This window comes from Myodes glareolus, chromosome 8 (assembly GCF_982192425.1).
Source record: "Myodes glareolus chromosome 8, mMyoGla1.1, whole genome shotgun sequence".
Lineage (NCBI taxonomy): Eukaryota > Metazoa > Chordata > Mammalia > Rodentia > Cricetidae > Myodes > Myodes glareolus.
Window position 1 is genome coordinate 33,955,744 of NC_142033.1, and position 21,981 is coordinate 33,977,724.

Here is a 21,981-nt window from a genome sequence, read left to right on the forward strand (position 1 = left end):
TAAAATAATAGAAATTGGTTAATTTAAGATGCAAGAGCTAGCTAGAAATACACCTGAGCCATCAGCCAAGCAGTGTTGTAATTAATATAGTTTCTGTATGAATATTCCGGTCTGGGCAATCAGGAAGCAAAAGTAGAATTTCCGTTTACGGTCCTTGGAGGAGATTTCCAAACAGCCTAGTATTGACTGTGTCATATGATTCCTAGTGGCCACTCATGTGTAGATTTACATTGAAAAGGAGCAAGAAGGGCAAGGAGAAATGCAGAATGTATAGTTTGAGGAGAAAAGAAGCACCAGGAAATGTAACGGAGCTAAATCCAGTGTTCACAGAGACTAAAAAGTTTAAAGAAAAACCTAATGCTAAATGGAATAAAGGGAGTGATGACCTTTGGGCAAGAACCCACCCAACTAAGCTTCAAACTGGTGAAAAGAAATGAAAGAAAGACTTAAGCACTGAAGGAAACCGTCCACAATAGAAAGCTGGAATATAAAACTGGACAAGGGAGCCAAGTTTCAGCTCCAAGCAACAGAACTTGGTAGCTTCAGCCTTATGGTTCCAGCTTTAGAGTCAAGGATACATGAAAGTAATTGTTGAATCTCCACCCAAGTCTAAGGAAAGTCACTGAAGCCAAACATATGTCAAGGGTGTCCCTGAATGGAGGTCCAAAGGGGCCATTGTGTTAAGCTGTGAAGGTGAACTCTGGATTGCCTTGGAGACCCCAAGATGTTGGAGATGCCAGAGCCTTGGAAGGCCTGCAGAGGAGAGCTGCTAACAGGGAGTGGAATCAGTCCAAGAAAAAGAAGTATGTTGCAGTCAACAAAGCTGAAAGAAGTTGGATATCTGAAGAGCACTTTGACATCAGACATGGAGATGCAGAGTTTGGAATTTGCTCAGCTGGTTTTCAGTCTTGCTTTGGTCCAGTATTTCCTTCCTATGCTCCCTTTTCTCCCCTTTCAGTTGGTAATGTATATCTTGTGTCATTGTATGTTGAAAGTATGTGATTTGCTTTATTTATTTTGATTTTATAGGAGGCTATAGTTAAGTGATTGCATGAATCACAGAAGAGACTTTGAACTTTAGACTTTTAAACAGTGTTGAAACTGTGATAGACTATGGGGATTTTGAAGCTTGACAGAAAGCAGTTTTGCATTATGATATAGCTACAGTCCTATACGGACCAGGGAATGGAATAATTTGGTGTTTGAATAAGAATATCCCCCATAGGCTAATAAATTTTAATGCTTGGTCACCAGGGAGTGACACTATTTGAAAAGATTAGAAGGCATAGACTTGTTGGGGGAAGTATGTCACTGGGAGTGGGCTTTGAGGTCCCAAAAGCCCATGCCAGGCCCATCTCTCTCTGACTGCAGATCCGATGTGAAACTCTCAACTCCTTCTCCAGCACTATGCCTGCAAGCATGTGGCTATGCGTCTCGCCATGATGACAGTGGGCTGAACCTCTGAGACTATAAACAAGACCCCAACTAAATGCTTTCTTTTGTAAGAGTTGCCTTGGTCATAGTGTCTCTTCACAGCAATAGACAGTGACTAAATCACCCAGTGCATTCTTGGAGAACCACACCCGCCTGTCCCCTTTTTATAGGCAAGTTCCTTCAGTATCTGCCCCTGTCTGTTGTATTGGTGTGTCTACTGTTGGGGCACAGTTACAGGGTAATGAATGGTTAAGCTATCTGGACTTTGCTCCAGCTCCTTCTATCCTGTCACTGGGCAAGCCTTGCATTGGTGTTTTCTTTGTAAATGGTGAGAAGCCCCAGGACTTTGTGAACATCAAAAGTGAAAGACTTGTGTAATGCCCAGAACATAAAACGTGTGTGATTAAGCAGGAGCTTCGCATAGTTGGTTCTCTGTCCTACAAAGCTAGTGTGTACTCTCCCTCCACCGAGCTCCTAGAAACTTATTCAGTTCAGTTGAGCATTGAGTTATTTTAGGAAGCATGAATTCACATTTCTAAATGGGCCAGACAAGTATGAGGGAGATGCAGGGAACCTGTAGTGCTTTTCCTGACGCTGTCTTACATGCCCCACCCAGTGCCCTATGTTTGCACATTTAAACACGGGAGAAGAGTTTCTGTACAAAGACATGTTTTTCTTTAGTGGTTGTGTTCAGCTCTAGAGGTTGTTGACAACTGGCCTTCCCCCCTCAGCCCCCGTTTGGATGTCTCCTGGTGCTAGAACAGAGAAAGAGTCGAGGGGGAACTTGGGAAGAGATGGGAGAAGTACACTGAACAGTGGGGCAGCACACACAGAAATGTGGGAGTATTTTACACATACATGTGCTAACTGAACATCAGTTTTGGTTCACTCTCATTGCTTTTTAAATATAATTTTCTTGACCAATTTTTAATATCTATCTATCTACCTGTTCCTCGTGCATGCGTCTCTGTGTCAGACACACACAGAGTGTGCCTATTCCTAGAAATAATAGCTTTCTACAAGCTCATGCCCCGTCTAAAGAAGGCAGCCTCCATTCCGCTCTAGCCAAATGTCATACACCAGATGAAACTTTGAATCTTTCCAGAGAAACCTGAGATACAGACTTTTGTACTGAATCCTTAATGTTGGCTCAATGCTTTTGCATCTCTGTGTAGGCCAAACACTACATCCCAAAGTTCACCTTATTCTGCACAGAAAAGATTTGATCATTTGCCGGTCAGGAGGATGAATAGTCCACTGTACAGTGGGGCGCTATGGACGATGGCCAGCTCTGCCTGACATGTAACTTTTATTGTCCGTGTGTCTTATTGTGCCCCCACTCTGAGCTTCTGGGGTAAGGATTTGTCATCAGTACCATGTGCCTCCATCATAATCTTTTGATTGATTCATTTCTTTAAAGTTCTCTTGCTTAATCTGTGCGACTCAAGTGCACGTATGACGAGCCACGTGGTGCAGCCATTTCAGTTATGTGCCCTGCTCTCTTCAGAATCAGTCAATACCTTGCAGACAGTAAGCAAGGGATAAACTTGGCTCTGGAACAGAATAAGCTTGATCTGCTACCCAGAAATTAGAGACTCAGCCCACGTTTGAGAACAAGGCTGAAGAACGTGTGAAACTGTAAGCACCTCCCTGGGAGGCCCATCTGGGAATTAAGTTTGCAAGTCTGCTGTGCCTGGCACTTTGTTCCCAGTCTTCCTTCTCAGGGCCAACGGGACCTTTCGCGTGCTTCCCCAAACAAAGTGAAACACAAAGGCAGAGGCCAAAACTCCATCTGATTCTTGTGCTGGAAAGCCAAGTCTACCTGTGATCCCTTTACCTCCGAAATATCTGAGGATACCTAGAAAATAGTTATAATATCAACGGCAAACAGTTACAAGAATGCAAATGGCTAAAAATAAAGATGTGCGTGTGTGATGTAGAAGTAGAATTAGAACCCTCCAACTGAACAAAGGGGACAGGTGGGGAGGGATGGGAGGTGGATACACTCAACATACAATCTACACTTGCACAAACATATTCTTTTGCAATACAGGACCATGTAGAATGAATATACACAAAGAGAACCCTAAAAAAAGAAGCCTTAAAAACTGAATAAGAGGGGCTGGAGAGATGGCTCAGCGGTTAAGAGCATTGCCTGCTCTTCCAAAGGTCCTGAGTTCAATTCCCAGCAACCACATGGTGGCTCACAACCATCTGTAATGAGGCCTGGTGCCCTTTTCTGGTCTGCAGACAGAATATTATATACATAATAAGTAAATAAATAAATATTTTAAAAACTGAATAAGAAACTTTCAAAGTGGAAGAATTCATTTATGTAATGATAAACCTCAGGGTAAGTTTCTCCCGTGTTATCACAGGGAGATCTTTCGGTTTTACTCCCGGTTAATCAAAGCAACAGTTATCTGCTCATCAGATATCTTACTCAATCACAGTTAGAATTCTAAAAATTGATTCTTTAAGAAGAGCTCACACTAGACTAGAAAGACAGCTCACCAGGAAAAGAAAGGTGATTGCAGACAAGACTGATGATCTGGGTTCAAATCCTGCCCCCCAACATGGTAGGAGAGAATGGCTCCTGACAGTTATCCTCTACCCTCCATACATGTACTGTGCCATCCACAAACAAATACACAAATGATAAACGTTAAATGAATGTGTGATAAAAATAGCACATGCTCATTTGAAAGAATGAGCCAATATATATAAAGTTAAAGTTTTCTCCAAATCCCTCAGCCATCCTACACCAAACTGTGATGACTGTTAATTTCACTCACTACCTTATTTCTGCCCACACCAAGTACATACATATCTATGTTTATACGTGCATCCCCCTCAAGTACATACGTACCTATGTCTATATGTGTATACCCCTCAAGTACATACCTACCTATGTTTATATGTGTATCCCCCTCAAGAACATTATCATTATAATCTGTACTGTTTTGACTTGATTTTTTTTCCTTCCTTCTCACTAAGTTCACAGGCTTAATTGGCCTCATCTCTTTTAAGACCACTTATTTTTCTCATTCTTAATACACTTTGACAACTTCCCACTCAAGAGCCATTAATATCTCCGACTTCCCACCACACGCTATGTGGCAGCGAATAGCACCAGTTTAGGTTTTAATTTGCTTTTCCTTTTCTCAGGACTGTGGAAGCTGAAGTCGCTGCAGAGTCTGGATCTGTCATTCAACAGGATAGTTCGCGTTGGGCTGTCTGATTTTCACAGCTGCCTGCAGCTGGAGAGCATCTATTTAAAGAGCAACAAGATAAGCGCGGTTCACCCTGAAGCCTTCAAGGGCCTCAAAAAATTACAGGTTCTAAAATCATTCTTGTTACTGTCTTAACTCTACAGTCTTGCGACCAATTAGATTAGAAGGCTGTTTCTTTGTAAGGGTGTCTCCACGTGCAGGGCTATGGGCTGTTAATCAAAGTATGTGAGTCTATTTAAGAGCTTCTAAAACAACCAAAATCTGTTGCTCAAAAATCAAAGACCACAACCGTGGGCACAAACTTAGAAAGAATTCTCAGCAGCAAGAACTCACATTATGGGGCTGTAGACGTGGCTGGGTGGATAAAGGGCCTGCCTAGAATACCACAAGTCCTAGGTTTGACCCCAAGCATACACATGTATTTTGGGAGTTGGGAGATGGAAGTGGGGGGATCCTTAAGTTCCAGGTGGTACTTACCTGGAACATATCAAGTTAAGGCCAGCTCGCTTGCAAGAGGCGCTATCTAAAACTGAAAGAAAGAAATTGGCATATTATTTTTTCTAAATCAAATCAAATTCAACTCCAAGTTTCCATTTACCAGTTGGCAAGAAAATTAAACGTGTTACTTAAGAGTTTGAAACCAGTCTACATAGGGAGCTCCAGATCAGCCAGGGCAAACTGGAGTGTTTGGGAGATCCTTCTGACACTGTGGCCAATGTTGAGGTGTCATCAGCTCAGGACCATGTGGGTCACTGCTGGCCAGGGACCCTGCAGTTTTCATAGCCAAAATATTCACGGGCAGTAAAGATGACAGTGATAATAGTGCACCCACGTGCATCCCTTACCACAGGCCACGTGTTATTCTAGACACCAGTGGCATTCCTAGTGGGGCGTGTGGGTCTCTTTTCAGAGTAGTGAGTCTTGCAAATCGTCTCCTTGATAGGGCTGAAGCCGAGCAACCCCAGCCCCCTTCTCCATGTCCTTCCCTTCGATGAAGACAGTGCCATGGCTCCTCTCAGTGGCCTTCAGACTTACCAGAGGGACCACCAGTGAAGCTGAGAGACTCTTCAGTCTCCATCTTCAAAACACCTCCATCTTACACACACACACACACACACGCACGCACACGCGCGCATGCACACACACACACACACGTTCTTCTCTAGGTGGCCGCTCTTCACTTGAAACAAAGCTGAACACACATGCAATTTCAAATGCTCCGGTGGCCAGACTTTAAAAATGAAACCGAGGGGCTGGAGAGATGGACCAATGGTTAGAGCATGCACTACTCCTCAAGAAGACGGGAGTTCAATCCCCAGCACCCACATCAGGTGACTCACAACCTCCTGTGTCTCTAACTCCAGGCCACAGCTCTCTAGGCACCCGCACTCACCTGCACACACTCTCACTAAAAGTACTAAAACATAAAAACATTTCCCTCTTTAAAAAGGGAAATGATGAGCTTCCCCTTAATAATGCACATTATTGAACCCAATATAATAGCTTTTATAGGTATAATTAGTATAAAATTATTAAGGTGGTATTTTGCATTCCATTTAAAAAAAAAAACCTTCAACCTCTAGCGTGTGTTTCCTGTCTCCATCTTTCAATGTTTAGTGGCAGCACGGGGCTAATGGCTGTCATATCAGGCAGTCTGGCCAGAGAGTAAGGATGCTTCCCCAGCATTTCACAAAGTGCTGTTAAAAACAAGCCTCCACCTCTCCCTTTCACCCACGATGGCTCCCTGAACCCTCCTCGTGGAAGGGAGACTAAGAAAGCAGTAATGAGGTGGGGGGCCAGAGTGCTTGGAATTCAGCCTCGAGTCCACCACTTTCTACCTCCTCCCCACGGGCAAGTTACCACGCGTGACCACGTCCGCCTCTGCGCCCTGGCCTCCTGTCTGTGTAACAGAAAGCAGGCAGCTCCCGATGAGAATGGGAAACTTAACTACAAAGGAGCACTTGGGGGGGGGGGCGGCGCTGGGGTGATGTGCATGCGCGCTCACCTCTAATACACAAATCTAATGGTGTCGCTCTTAGAATCCTTCCCAGATTTCACAGCCAGGGCCTGGGGCTTCTGCCCACCTTTCCAGCCGCATTTCAAACTGCTGTCCCTTTGTGCATTACTATCCTTCCTGCTTGCACCCCAGGACCTCGGGACTCCTCCACCCCCACTAACTTCTCCCCTTTACCGGCAAGAACTCGGGCTATGAGTCCTTCAGGCTTTGGTTGACTCTCACTTCCTCTTTGTTAGAGCCCGTGGGGCCCAACATAGATAATTATTTTTCCTAACTGGACTGGTACGGAGCCGCAAGGAATAATCAGACACAGCTTACACGGTCATCACGGAAGGGCATCTCAGGCTTCTTCCTCCTGAAGATCTCCCCGCGTTTATTATCCAAACACTTTTTATACCAACACATAAACTGAGCGGGAAAATACACCAGACCTGTCTCCTAGGTAACCAGGTGAATGACGTTTTGTCACATCCACATCTACCTCTCTGCTATGTATGCTAGCTGTCACGTCGGCTTGAATCAGCATCTCTAGAAGGTATCCTCACAATTACAAAGAAAGGAGCAACAACATCCTGCCCCTTTGTTAGGCAGAGACAGCCTGTCTGCAGGGCTATGTGCCCACCTCAGATCGGGCCCATGGCTTTAGCGCCTGGCTGCCACACCATATAGAAATATGGGCCTACACCTCTTGAAGGCGTTCTTTAGTCTCCCTTTTGGCGAGCTTACAACGTGGCTGCACGTTTCCTCCTTGCAAGGCTGCCAGCATGGCTCCCTGTTACAGATGATGGTTGTGGTTGGGTCAAGGGAGCCCAGGCAGCCTCACTCGTCCAGGGCCAGACCTAGAAGGACAACTTGGGAATTTTCTGGGTTTAATGTCTCCATGCCACTATTTGCATGAGGACAATTGACTGCCCAGTGTCCTTCCCTATAGCATCTTGGACAAGATCTCGCAGAACCAAGATGAGGATTAGGGCATGCTCAGGCCCAGTGACCAGTTCTACCGCATTTGAAACACAGGCCTGGTGGTTCTCGAGCCCGGGGGCCATGGGAGCAGCACAGATGGGGGGGGGGGGTCTGTCACCTCGGCCGGTCGGAGAGCTGTGGCTAACGTGTGAAAGTGATTGCGGGCTTTGTCATTCCTTGCATGGTGCACCTTAAAAGCCAACTCTAAGACTTCTGCCTGCGGGGTCTAGGGGCCTTTCTCCAAATGTCTAAGTTTAGCCTTAATGTCAGGATAGCACTGAGAAAAGAAAATGAGTCTTGAGTAACTGTCTGCCTTCCATGGTTTCTGGATCTAAGTTAGTGTATTAGTGTATAGAGCTTTAGTGAGGTGTTCCAAAAATGCAGAAGGATTTTCCTTCGTATTTTGAATGTCCCCTGAGAGCTTATTATACTTTACTGGCTTGAGGGCAGCCTTCCAGAGACCTGCCAGGAGGCAAGTCAAAAACCAGTCCCTAGTTAAAATCCCACCTGAAGTGTTATAGTACCAGTAAGGTTTCTGCCACCGGAGGGTGTGTTGTATATGTTTGGTGAATATTGTCTGCCAGTAGTCTGGCCTGCTTCCAAACTTGCCTGCACTCTTCAGGAAGTAAGTTATTAGATAGGATCATATAGATATCATGAAAGGTGAGACTATAAGACTGGGTAATATATTGAAATTGCTTTATGAAAGTGGTAGAATTAGACATATAGAACCCCAGTTTTTGTTCTATATAGGAAAATTCTGAGAGGGAGAAAGGAACATGTACCCTAATCAATCCATCTACGCCAGCCACCTCTCGCAATGGGAGAACTGCAGCCAACTTGGCTTGGTCAGGGTTGAGTTCCATAGCAGCACATAAGCGTGTGAGGAAAGGGGTAGAAGTGGGTGCCAGAGCTAGGCGGCTGCTGAGGCCAGGCACCTGAGAGGAAGGATGGTCCAGCAGGGCTGATGGAGTAGTTAGTGGGGTGGGGGGAGCTGAATAGGGCAAAGGAGCAGAAATATCTGTCTGCTGAGGTCTGGATGGTGTGGACTCCTTAGTGGGGTCCAGAGGAGTAGCTGAAGAAATGGGGGTAGGAGCTGGAGGAGTGGGGGTGTAAGCTAAGGGAACAAGGGTAGGAGCTGAAAGAATGGGGGTATGAGTTAAAGGAATGGGGGTAGGAGCTGGAGGGATGGTGGTAGGAGCTAAAGAAACAAGGGTAGGGGCTAAAGAAATGGGGGTAGGAATTGAAAGAACAGGGGTAGCTGCCCGCTGAGGTCAAAAAGGCGGGGGTTTGTTAGCTGGGTCCAGAGTGGAAGTGGAGAGTTCTTCCGGTACAGATGGCTTAGCCAGGAACCTCTGAGCAGGTGGACAGCTTGCAAGGACAGAGAGCTTAGGCTGAGAGCTTAGATAGTAAAAGGCTCGGATCTAAGGAAACTCCTTCCATCTGCCTGTGCGCTGACAGTAGTCAGAACCGTAAACTATCAAGATCAAAGGTGCCGTTAGGCGGTCACTTTAAATTGTTATCTAAATTGTAATGAGGCCATTTTTTGAACAAAGATGAAAAAGTGTGGGAATCTGTAAGTAGGACATTAAGGCCTGGGGTTTTAGGGCCTCTAAAAGGCATCCTGGGGGGAGGCTGGATTGATGGGCTTGGATGACTTGCTACCCATAGCTGAAACTGTGCAAACCCACGAAAACGGTGACACCGCAAGGCCTATAGGAAGATGTCTATCTTCTATAGAAGGGGTGTAAATCAGAGGCGAACACCACAGTGTTTAAGGACATGAATACCAGAAGGTAGGATCATGGGGGACCACTCTGGAATCTGTCTGCCATGTTACTAGAGCAAAAGAGTCCAATTCACATGACGGCGCTCGCCACTTTGCTGGCGAGAGATCGGCAGATTGTGAAGGAGCCTTAATCAGTGTGCACTGGTTATGGGTACAGCTGTATGCGGAATTTGTCATGCGCGTTGCTCTCCTGTGCACTTTATTGTACTTGAGGAGTCTTTGAAGTTTGAGGGTTAAAAAAAATAGCAGAGGAAAGCTATACATCAGCTCTGAGCATGTTTGGAATACAGCCATAGTCCCCAGCTCACCAGAACTGGGAATGCTCAGAGGTCCCTGCTCAGCATCCCCTTCTGTGTGGTTGGCAATGACTGCAAACACTGGCTGTGGACCATGATGAAGATGTTTGGCACCACAGTGGTTGGCTTTTTCCCTCCGGAAGATGGATTTCACATTCGCACTGCTGTGTTTCTCTTCCCTTCCCGTGGGGGCACCTTCCCGGAAGCCAGATCGATTTTTTTTTTCTTTAAACATAAATCCGTCAACATACTTAAACAGGATGAAGTAAATTTCATGGACAGTCCAGATTAGCTTGTCTCTTCTTAATCTCCTCTCCTTCTTCTTAGTTACAATGATTTGTGCAGCAACACTTTGCCTGTCTTCTGGCCATCCCGGAATATGAGCACCTTTCAAACGCCGTAGGATGAGTATTTCTTTTGCTAAGTTACAATTCTGTTTCCATTCTTTTCTCAGAAAGTATTCTTCCTGAATTATTCCATTCATTTGTCTTTTCTCCAGACTGACTTTTAGTCCTATGATTTGTAATTTAAAAAAATGCTAGGATGTAAAAATACGCCAAAAAGAAAATAACTCCTCAAAAAATGTGACAATAACTCAGTGTGATGCTGAGACCAGGCACCAGTGGGGGAAAGTTTCTGTCCCTGGACCATACCAGGCCCAAGTAAGGTGCTTTCCCTTCTTATCCAAGCCTCCTGCTTGCTGGTTCCAGGAGCCTTTCCCGAGAGTCAGGACTGCATAGAGGCTCTACACAGGAGAACAGGCATTAAGTTCATGAAAAACTCGATTGTATTTCTAGTGATTCTGTTTGTGGTGAAGGTTTTTTGGTTGTTAGACTTACCTCATTTTAGGGATTTGTATAACCTAATATGTTTATTTAGAAATTGGCCTTGATCAAGGGGCTGAGCAAAGAAGGTTGCCATGAGTTCAAGGCCAGCCTGGATTACATAGTGAAAATTTGGCCATTCTTGGGGGACTGGAGAGAAATGTTGTCCTTCCTAGTTTTCACCCGTGTCCTCTTTAGTTAAAACAAGGTTGGTGTTTTCTGTTTTCCATTTTCCAGTTCTGTTGTTAACACCTGATGTTCTTCAAATGTCTCCTTCACACTAATGTGGTAGCTCAGAGAGGGTGTGTTTTGAAGAGAAGACACACAGCCAGGAGGCCAGAGAGCATCGCAACTCTGTCATTTAATTCTTCAGTGTCTCCATTTATACTTGTCACCATTGTTTGGGACAGATTCCTATGTAGCTTGGGATGGTCTCAAACTCGGTATTCTGTCTGACCGGTCTCTTCTGTCCTCCTGTCTCTACCTCCTATGCTGTGGGACTGTCAAACACCACCACATCAGATTTACGGTTTCCATTATGTCCTGAGTGCCCATTCTGATCCAGACCCCTGTACCAAGGACATTCTGTATGGGATGCACTGTGTGAAGGGGAGCTACGGAAGACGCTGGGGGAATCTGAGAAAATGTATACAGAGGCTCAGAAGAATGCCTGGTGTGCAACACTGTAGCCACAGCCATACCTAACATAACTTCTCCTGCTGGGTCATGCATTGCTGTGCCCAGCTCTAGCACACCCTGGCCTGTCACTTGAGCTATTGAGTGATTTCTATCCTCTGGTTCTCCACGTATTTCTTTTTTAGGTGGGAGGGGGGTTGGGGGTGTTCAAGACAGGGTTTCGCGGTAGTTCTGACTGTCCTGGAACTTATTCTGTAGACCAAGCTGGCCTCAAATTTACAGAGATCCACCTGCCTCTGCCTCCCGGGTGTGTCTGGGATCTTGCTTTGACAAGTGTACCACTTTACCAGGGTAGGGGCATGGGGATGAGAAAAGTTAGCAAAGGGTACAAAGACACAAGTGAAAATAATAAAACAGAAAACATAGGATAGTACCAGGAGGGAGTTCCAGTAAATACTAAAATTCCTGCGTTTAATTTTCCATACACTTTTATACCCCAATACTGCAGGGGGAAGAAGACAAAAGACTGCCTTAACATGATACAAAGGACAACCAGAACAGTTGTTTGCTTCAATACTTTGAGACATCAAGTCAATAGCATTCTGTTGTTTAGGCAGAGAACCCACCCTAGACTAAGTATCCTGAAGGCAGCGGCTTCCTAGGTCAAACCTCCTATCTCAAAGAAGGAGCAGAAATATGCTTGAATATTCTGACCATTGGTCAGGGTAGAGTGGATCTACCTGTATGGGCCATCTTAATGGAAGAGACCAACTAACCACACCCTAGGTCAGGGTGTGTAGACACTCTTGTAGTCAACAACTTTGAGCAACCTCACACTCTCTGACCTGCAGACAAGGTGGAAATAGGCTCACATTTTTGGGCCCCCACATGGGTGCTGGGATTAACGGGGAGCACCCCCAGTGCCCAGCTTCGCATCTCTAACTGTGCAGGAGAAGCCAGTCATCTTGCAGGTTCTGAACAGCCACAAAGGCACAAAGAACCATGTGCTACTCAGAGCTTTAACCACACACAATTCTCCTGTGTTTCGTGGTCTCATGGTTCACATCCTTTGCTATTTCCAAGATGATGATATTTTGAGAAATTCTTGACCTGGATCCGGTTCTGAACGATGATGATAGCATGTGAGTCTTAATATGACAAATAAAGGTGAAATGCTTGGACGTCTGAAAGGCTTTCACAAGTTGCATCTAACCCATGGACGACGCTGGGCGGTGGTCTCACAAAAAGCAAACAGTTGCCAAGACGCAGAGACTTTGTGGACAGGGCAGGGATTTAAACCCAGTGTTCACTGACTTTCATGCCAGGCTTGAACTTGTATTGCTTTTGAAGAGCTAGGAATATCTCTGTGGTAACTCCTTGTAGCTTTTTCCCTCACTGTCTTTGTACACAGACTGAACTACCTTTGCTTCTTTTGGAGCAGGTGGTAGACCTCAGAAGCAATGCCCTGACCGCCCTGGCACCCATTGTGACCATTGCTCTGGAATTACCCCACCTGGAACTTGACTTGGCTGATAACCAGTGGCAGTGTAGTGACAGCAGTGCCAGCCTTCAGAACGTCACCTCTGCATCCTGGAGGGAGAAGTGGGATGCCATCTGCAACACGGCTGTGGGTGAGTGAGTGGCGTCATTTGGCCTGGAAAAGCATGTAAGAAGGCAACCTCCTTAAAAGTAGCGACAGTCTCTCAAAAGACAAGGATGCCAGTCCCCACCCCATTCAGCCTTGGACTGCATCAAAAGACAGTCCTAACACTTAGCCCTTTTCCTTGGCTTTTGACCGTTTTTTTTTTTCACATGATCAAAGAAACATACAAATGAAACAGTTCTTTAACTAGAAAAGAATTTTGCCTGGAAGCCCCCAAAATGTCACAAAGTTCATCCCAATTCTTAATGATCGATTAAAGAAGGGGTTTTTAGCATCGTTCTAAACGCTTACTAACTTCTAAAATGTGACCCTCTGAGTTCAGAAGACAAGCAAGCACACGGATTTCAAAAGTAAAGTTTCATTTGGTCTGATCCTCATCCCTCCCCACGAACAGCTGACCCTGGTGAGGCGGGACAGTCTGGGCAGGTTTCAATCCCCCTGCTGTTCTCACTAGCCTGAAAACAAGATTCAGGACAAAAAGGCCTGGAATCTGACTGCTTTGGGCTTGCCATTAAAGCGGTGTCATGGCCATGGCTACTGAGTGTAGAAGATACCCGTGAAGAGCAGAAGGAAGTCCTCGGCCAGGACTGGCATCCTGAGTGTGTAAGGACTGGCATCCTGAGTGTGTAAAGCAGAAGAAGAAAGTGGGGGTTTTACTGCTTAGCATAACTGGAGAATGGTGAGGAACTAATATTCCAACCTACAACAAGTAGGTTAGAAGCAGATACCATAGAGGGTTGATAGAATGTTCTAGCAAATGCAAAGTAGCTGAGGGTATGGAGGAAGGAGAAGCCATGTGTCAGCTCTCCCATCTGATTGCTTTACTTATGGGCAGTCGTTGGGCAGGAGGCCTCAGAAACATACCCTCTGACATACCATCAGGTCAATGTCTCACAGAGCCACTGTGGGCAATGAACAGGAATGAACATGTGAGTGAATACATAAAAATTACCTGTTACCTGATACATGCTTGAAAACATGGCTAGCTAAAGTTTGAGGGTTCACAGACTCTCTGAAGCTTGGTGTCTTATTCCAACATCTGGTCAGTGTGTTTCTGCATTTCCCTCTTCCAGAAAACGAGAAACCATATTTGGAGACCCCCCGGATCAGAATTTCCAGGGAAACACACCTTTCTGCTACTCCTAGTCACATGAAAAGCCTCATGCAGAGCAAAGCAGAGAAGCCCCAGGAAGGAGTGGATGTTCACCTTTCCGCTCTGGAGAAGGCAGCCCAGGTGGGTTACGATGACCTCAAGAAGATACAGCCACAGCCCCCCGCAGAACTCAGAGACTCTCAGGATGATAATGTCACTGACAGAAAGGACAATGATTCTCCAGACCTTGTCCTGGTCATCTGCCTGTCGGTGTTCATCACGTTCGTGGTGGCTTTCTGCCTGGGCTTCTTCGTGAGGCCTTATATTGACAGACTGTGCCAAAAAAGCTGCCTGAATAAAAAGTCTGGCTCAGGAGATGCCTATTCAAATGAGGGCTTCTATGATGAAGTTGAAACTTCCCCACCAGACCAGCACCAAGGGACAGAATCACGCCAAGCATCCCTCCAACTAAAGTTTTATGAGAGCCAGAACCCTTCCTGGGCAACAGAGCCAATGCCATATGATATTGTGATGCCAGAGGGGGTACTGGGGAGTGGCAGAATGGATCGCAGTCATCAACAGAACCCGGTGCAACTCGGGGACAACACTGGGGCACGAAGCAGAGATGGCAATGTGCTTCCATGTGGCCGTGCAGCCCTCTCTCCTCTCCATGGACTTCCAAACGCTGGTACTCATGGGCTGATTTCAGCGGCTCAGGATTACTATGAAGCTTCTGAAGAATTACCTTATGACACGGTGGTCCAGGAATCTTCTCTCTACGATGATGTTACAGATAGGTCTTCCATTTCTAGCTCTCTGGAAGTTGTCCCCAGCTCCTCCGACGGTGAATGGGACGAACTGTGCCTGTCACAGTCAAGAGATGTTGTGGCTCCCATCTCCAAAACTCTAGCACATACAAATACACAGGGCTCTGAAGAGAGGAAGGAAAGGGAGTGCCCTGAACCTCTGGGAGCTATGGGCTCACCGATGGAATCTTCTGAGGAAAGGCAGGCGAGAAATTTCGTTAGGGGGCTGGCCACATGGGAGAAAGCCGACACTGAGGAAGGAGTTTCCAATGTCTATGATGAGGTCCTACACCAGAACCCAAGAGATGTAGACCCACCCTCCCTGGTGCCAAGATGGGCCAGTGGCCCTCATGTCACTGAGGAGCCTAGGCTGAGAGATGCCCCTTTTGACTCTCTTTATGACTTGGTGACCAATTATGATTCTGACTCTGACGAGGGCTCTTTGTTTACCCTTAGTTCTGAGGATTCTGAGAACCCAAGGAGTTTGTCTGAAGAACAGGCATCTGTGGACAATGGGGGGGCCAGTCAGCCCCTGCCCGGCAGGGACTTGGGAGACGATCAGGACGATGTGACATCAGCAGCAAGTGATGAGGACATCACCCCACAGAGGTCTCTGGAGATGTGTGAAATCCGGGACGCTCTCTTTGGAAACCTCTTCATTTCTGCTCCAGACTCGTTTGTGTGAGACGGACCTGGAAGGAGACTCGAACTCTATCATCCCTGAGAATATAGCAACTTGGACCCAACCCCCGGGTCAGAAGCTATCACATCAGGAGACCTCGGACACCATTGTATGTGATGGTGACATAGCACCCCAGTTGGAGGCAGTAGACTGGCCTTAGAGACCTGGAATCCCCAAATGTGGGTCCTTTACCATCACTACTGCAGTCCGCTGGAGATCGCTCAGCTCCTGAGGAGCCTGCCACCAAAGAGAAGTAACCATTGGTAAAGGCCCTCTTTTATGGCCTGGGGATAAAGCTCTGTTGGTGGAGTGTAGAATCCAGGACTCACCATGCACGAAGTCCTGGGTTCAATCCCCGGCATTGTACAAACTGGGCACAGTGGCCTGCACTGTCCTCCCAGCTCTCAGGAGATAGAGACAGGAAACAGCGGTGAGACTGAAATGGATTTTTCAGGATGGGAGACAGAGTGTTCTGGCAAATGAGAGCCCTGTTGATCCAACAATCAGCTTGAGACAGCTGCCAGATCTTCGACAAAGCCTAGTCCCCCACTGAGACTCCAAGCTCACATCCCCCAACTGTAATTGTCCGGATCCACATGGATCATCCTGGAACCTGAAGGTTATCGCCTTCCTTCACAAGGATGCTCTCCCAAAGCCACTTTTTGAGTCACCTTATCACGGTGTCAACCCAGTAAATTCATTCACAGTTGTCTTAGTCTTGACGTCTCTTTGATTTCCTGCATCTGCTTGCTAAACAGGAGCCCAGTGTGAGCTCCTGACTGGCTGTGTGGTGAGACAGTTGGCAGGCAGTCTGGAGCCGGGCTAGACAATTTTCATTGAAATAGAGTTTGCATAGAAGACAAAAAGAGATGGAGTTTAGGGTAGACACCAAGAGTCTCCCCGTCCACCTCATGGCCTCACTACTGGTCCTCAGGGTTCTAGCTTCTCAGTCGCTCTCACAGAGGTCCCGGACACAATTATCCTGTCTTCTCACTTGGCTCACCTTCCTCTGTGAGAGTTCTCAGATGTCGGGGCTGCAGAAGACCACCTACCTCTCCGCTAGTCTTACTTATTTCTACAAGTCTGGCTCTGAAATCTTTTCAAGATTTTATGCTCACATGCAGTTGCCTATGTAGTTTTCAAGTAAATGTATCCACACTAAAGTTTCTTCTGTCCCCTCATCCCAGCCACCCACCAGATCTGGTCCTTCATGGCATCTTCTCACTGCTCACACAAGGGCTCCATTAAGATATCTAAGGACATAGGTATCTGAATGTTATCTCCATGTTCCCTGTACGTAACTTCTTTGTCATTAAATACAGCCAGCTCAAGGCCCTGGAGACCCATCAAGTCTATTCCACCTTCCCTGTCCATTCTGTCATGATTTTATCCCTGACTTGGTCGTTCCCACGAGGTTGATCACAACATCACACATCACACATCAAACTACCTCCTCCAAATCCTGTATTAGCCAAGAATCTCCAAGGAAACAGAACCAATGTGGTGCCTAGAGACAGAAGGAACGGTTTTAGGGTGGGAAACTGACACCCGTGAGGACGGAGGCACGGAAGTCCCACAATCTGTTCTGTCCAAGCTGGTGCCCATGCAAGCCAGCAATACAGCCCCATCCAAACAATGCAAGTTAAGAGAATGTACATCTGATGTTGCAAATCCCAGTCTAAGCCCAAAGCCTTAAGAACCAGGAGCACTGATATCCGAGTGAAGGAAATGGTGGCCCCTAAGTATGATAGAGACTTTCTAGTCTCAAGCGGGCTTAACTCAGTGGTCAGAATCATAGTCACTAAAACCTCTACAGAACCAGTGATATTCCAGGTTCTTGGTGGTGCAAACGCAAAGGGTAAGTTTCACAAATAATGAAAAGTAAATTCAAGCCAACAAGGAGCTTTAGTATAGCGAGAAAGCACGTAAAGAAAGTGAAGGGTCTTTGTCCAGGAGTTAGTAAGATTCTTGACTAAAGAAGTCGATAAGTCCTTGAAATGACTGGGCTGAGAAGTAAGGAGGCATGGACTGGTCAGCCCAGCTGGCCCAGTCATAGATCCCCACAGGGTGTCTCTCCACCCTGGTGACTGGCTGAGATTCTTCAAGGACCAGTGAAGTATCTCTTCATGCCTAGCTTCCAGACAGCTGTATTTGTTGGGTTGCTCTGCTATAGAAGAAAGAATAAATAGATACCTAAATGACCCAGGACATGAACCAAACCAACGTCTCCTGGCCAAAACATGTCTGACATTTTCAGCCAAAACAGAACAGCCATAGAGCCAAGGCTATTCCTGACTCCTGGCCAGGAAAGAGCAGGTTGATTTTAGAGGTACCCACCCTTAACTACCTGTCAAGTTTCGATCTCCTCATCAGAAGAACATGAAAGTTCCAGTCCAAGAAGCGAGAGATACTCCTCCTTCCTCTGCCTTTTTGCTCTTCTGGATCCCAGTGTAGACTGGATGGTGCTGTGCACACAGTGAGAGCCGAGCCCTTCACTGGATCTACTGACTCAACCGCTGAGCTCTTCCTGAGACCGCGCCTGGGCACAGCTGGAAGTGAAGCCTTGCCTGTGGTCAGGCCATCCCTTTGCCCTCCAAACAAAAAACGCACCACCACACTTCCCATCCTGCATCAGGAGGATGGCTGAGGTGCAGAAGTGACCGACCGTGTGGCTTCTCCACCCACCTGCTTCTGTAAAACTCCAGCTAATTCTGTTTCCAGACCTTTGTCCACAACATATCTGCCCACATCCTCCTTCCAAAGTGTCCAGATAAGCCTGCTTTAGCCGATTGGTATCCACACAGGTCTCAGCTTTTGTGTTACCTCCTTGGGGGATTCTCGGACCCTGGACTAAGTTAGATTTCCCTCCCACTACTCTCACTATACATCATTAACTTCTACATAGAAGACGCTTATCCTGCATACAATTAAATAGCTGTACGATCGGAAGCTTAATCTCTGCCTGCCACTTCTATATTAAAAGTTCCATGAGAACAACAACAATGACAAAAACTCCACCACAAATCTGTCTCCCTGAGAATTCACATTTAGTAGATTCTCAATCTATGTGTTTATTGAAGAAATAATGAAAGAGTGATCTTTGTAACACAGGACCGGGAATTCCATGATCAGGTCCTGCTTCTCACGCAGCTTGCTTGCTGTTACCTCCTGCCTGCTTCGGACCACCCAAACCAAGCAAGCCAGCCATACAAGGTGCTCATGGTTACAAACACCAGCCTATGTCATTCGCTGCTCTTGGCTGAGCTGCAGCCTACTTTTGTGTTGTTCGTCTGGTGTTCCAACCCCTGGCATCTATGTATTCTTCATCCAAGCCTTGGTTCAAAGCGCACCTCCTCCATAAGCCTTTTCCCCCTCATTCCACTGAGGCAGAAATGACCACTCCGCTCCCCACTTGGGCCTTGTAGTATAATTCACGTCTTGTGGAAGCAACAGGGTTTACTAAGCTGGAACCTATGAGGCTCTTTTATTAGTCAATCTCCAACTGCTGGTGGATTTTGGATTCAGTGAGTGTCCAGTGGGGTTTTCAACTTCTTGTGTCCCAGAACCAAAACCTGAACCAAGAGACACATGGGTAATAGCAGAAGTGGCGATAGCTTACCGAGAAACAATGTCCTTTCAAGAGAAGAAAGGGGCCAGAGCTGGGAGGACATCGACAAAAACTGTACAAATCAACGGGATTTTTTTTACGGCCCAGGCTCTGGGGTCATTCACACAGCGTGAGCCTTTCTGCTCATGCTCTGTTTGCTACACATTGGCCTTTGTGGCAAAGAGGCTCCAGTCTCTGTGCCAACTGTGTCTTTAATATGCTAATGTCGACCTCACTCTCCATGCAACTCCCCTGCCTCACAACAGTTGGGCAGAATTCAGCTTCAACATGGAATCAATGGAGACAGCCTTCACCTCAGAGCCCGCAGTTATGCATACGGTGAAAACCTGCCTTCCAAGCCAGAAGCACATAGAAAATTGTCTATGGGGCTTTGGTTTTTCAATCATTCACTTGGTTTCTTTCCGACTTCCAAAAGGAGCCTTCGTAGTTGTGGCAGAAACAGCGCAGTCAGCACAATTTAGCGGCCCAATTTCCCAGCAAGGCCCCTGTCTTTTGTGAAAACACATTTAACCCCCTCTCAGAGTGCCTGCTGTCAACTTGGACAGAACTGGTTGACGGAGGATTGGAAGCGTACAATTACAGATTTTGAAACTCACAAATCTCTGACTGAGTTCTGTGGAGCCCTTTCTCTCGGCTTCCCCTCTTGATTTTCTCCAAGATTGTGTCTCTAGTTTGTATTATTCCACAGAGGACTTTCAAAACAGCCTAATTTTATTCAGACCGCCCTTTTGCATGTCTATAGCAGACCAACAAATTTGCCTCAGCCAGGTCCTAGCAGATCTAAGTTCAAGAAACACTTTCAAGAGAAGTTTCTTGTACGATTTACCTTCCAAAACTATGAAATAATTAAGTCTTGGCCCAGGGCTGAACCCCCAAACATGAAACATTGCAATTTTACTCTCTCTGAAGATGAGTAGGATCATAAATGATCTGTCTCTTACGACCTCCTCCCGGGAGTCCTTCAGTTCAGTGAAGTCCCTTGGGGATCTGACTGACAGCATTTTTTCCCTCATCCTCTAGAAAGGTACCAGGTGTGAGGTCTGGGGCTCCCTCTTCTTCGGGCCAGGGCAAAGTCACAGGAGTAACCCAGGTAACCAGAAATAGCTGCTGGAAACACATAGCCACAAGTAAATGCAGACCAGTAGACACTTGTTCATATATTTCTGGTCTACTTCAAATTAAAATCCACCCCTCCCTAGCCTGCAGGTTGTCCTTGAAGCACTTCCACGTGCAAAGAGACAGAGACAGCAGGGTTAGAAGTTCCCCTGTGTGAAGAGGTTCCACGAAGGTCAATAGTGCCAACACTAGACCCAGCTGCCAAGCAGAGACAAGTGGCAGGCTGACAGCCGTGAGGAGCCTGTCTGCTAGTGCACAGGGGAAAAGGGCCCAATGCTGCACTTTCTGAGAATCTCGTATTTCCTAAACGTTCAGCAAAGACCTATGGCTAGCTATCTCTAGCTTTTGCACAACCTTTGTCCAGACTTTATGTCCAGATTCCTACTTTAATGTTTCCCTAGTAACTGCAAATTCCAGGTGATAAGGGCGGTGAAGGGGTAGCTGTGTCATAAGACTTCTCAGACACTCATAATAGCTTAAAAAATGACAAGTACTCTTCCGTCACCACGGTAGCCTAGGACATCCCAGTGACTGACATGAAACTGGCTCAGCCTTTGACTTTTTCACCTGCCTCTGTGTGTGTATGTGTGTGAGCGTGCGTGTAAGTGTGCTCATGCATATGAGTGTTTTTGTGTGTGTATTCATAAGATTAAATATGAGTAGCATCTTTATTTATTTGAATAAATAAATTCAGTCCAAATGTAAGTCTTCGTGCTTCAAAAGAAAATTCTCATTATTTTTCTTTAGCTATCACTACTGACTAGCTTTTTACAGCTCAACATAATCTTAATTAACCATAATTTTGGTTTTATTTTTAGATGTTCTAATGTTCACAAACAGACCAATAGGCTCCCCCTTACGCTATTTTCTGTGTCTTTTTTCTGTTATTCCTAAAGCATCATTGCTTTTTCACAATAAATATTCCAATGAAGTCTAGAATGTTCCTCAAAATTGAAATCACTCTCAGCTCTGCTTTCTTTTAGTGGAGATAATAGGTTGATTTTTTTTTCTGCTGTGAAATTTGCATCCCTGAAAAGCCTTGCATTCTATAAATCACACGCTACAAGCCAAGGGCAGATCAAGTTGAGGAAACTATGGACAGGTGAGCCGAAGCAGAGCCAAAACAAGCTTTGGGGTTGGTGCTTTGCTAAGTTAATGCATTCCTTTGCCTAGTAGTTGGAAGGATGTTAGATACAGAGATAGGGGATGGATGGCTACTAAAGACAGACCTCTAGATTCCAGATCTGTAGCACTGATCTCCCCATGGTCATGAAGTTCTAGCTGGTCAATCAGCCTTATGAAGTCGTCAATGTAGGTGTGGCTTTTTTTTCCTCCTTCTGGGAACTTGGGTTTGCACCATCCACCTCCAAGCTCTGAGAATTCATAACAAGTCACTGTTTTGAAGCTGCTCATTTTATGCACAGTTAACCAGAAAATAGGCCAATATTGTTTTGGCTGATCTTGATTGACTATACTGGGAATTGCCATGGAGACTAGTGAGGCATATCTCAAGACCCTGATGTGTCTGTGGAAGCATCTCCTGAGATGAGTCGATCATAAGGGTTCTGACCTCATTACTGGGCTTATTCCATGATGGATTAAAATGTCTAGGCATTATAGAAAGAATGGGAAAGATGAGCAGTGAGATCTTGTTGGAGTCAGCAGACCAGTGGGGGACAGCCTTTGGGGTTTATGCCCTAATCCACTTCTGTACTCCTCTCTGGGCTTCCCTATCAGTTGAGATGCTCTCCTACTGCGACGGTAACTGAGCGCTCTGAGACCGTAAGCCAAAACAAATCCT

At 46.1% G+C, this 21,981-nt stretch overlaps 1 protein-coding gene across 1 annotated transcript in view; it reads left to right on the plus strand.

Moving 5' to 3' along the window:
- Lrrc66 (leucine rich repeat containing 66) overlaps positions 1–16,151 on the plus strand; it is a 33,436-nt gene extending 17,285 nt beyond the window's left edge. Inside the window, 5 exon segments of the mRNA XM_048415181.3 lie at positions 4,603–4,772; positions 12,634–12,823; positions 13,929–15,435; positions 15,437–15,589; positions 15,591–16,151. Coding sequence (XP_048271138.3) covers positions 4,603–4,772; positions 12,634–12,823; positions 13,929–15,435; positions 15,437–15,589; positions 15,591–15,693 — 2,123 coding nt within the window. The 3' untranslated portion in view covers positions 15,694–16,151.
- The last annotated feature ends 5,830 nt before the right edge of the window (positions 16,152–21,981 follow it).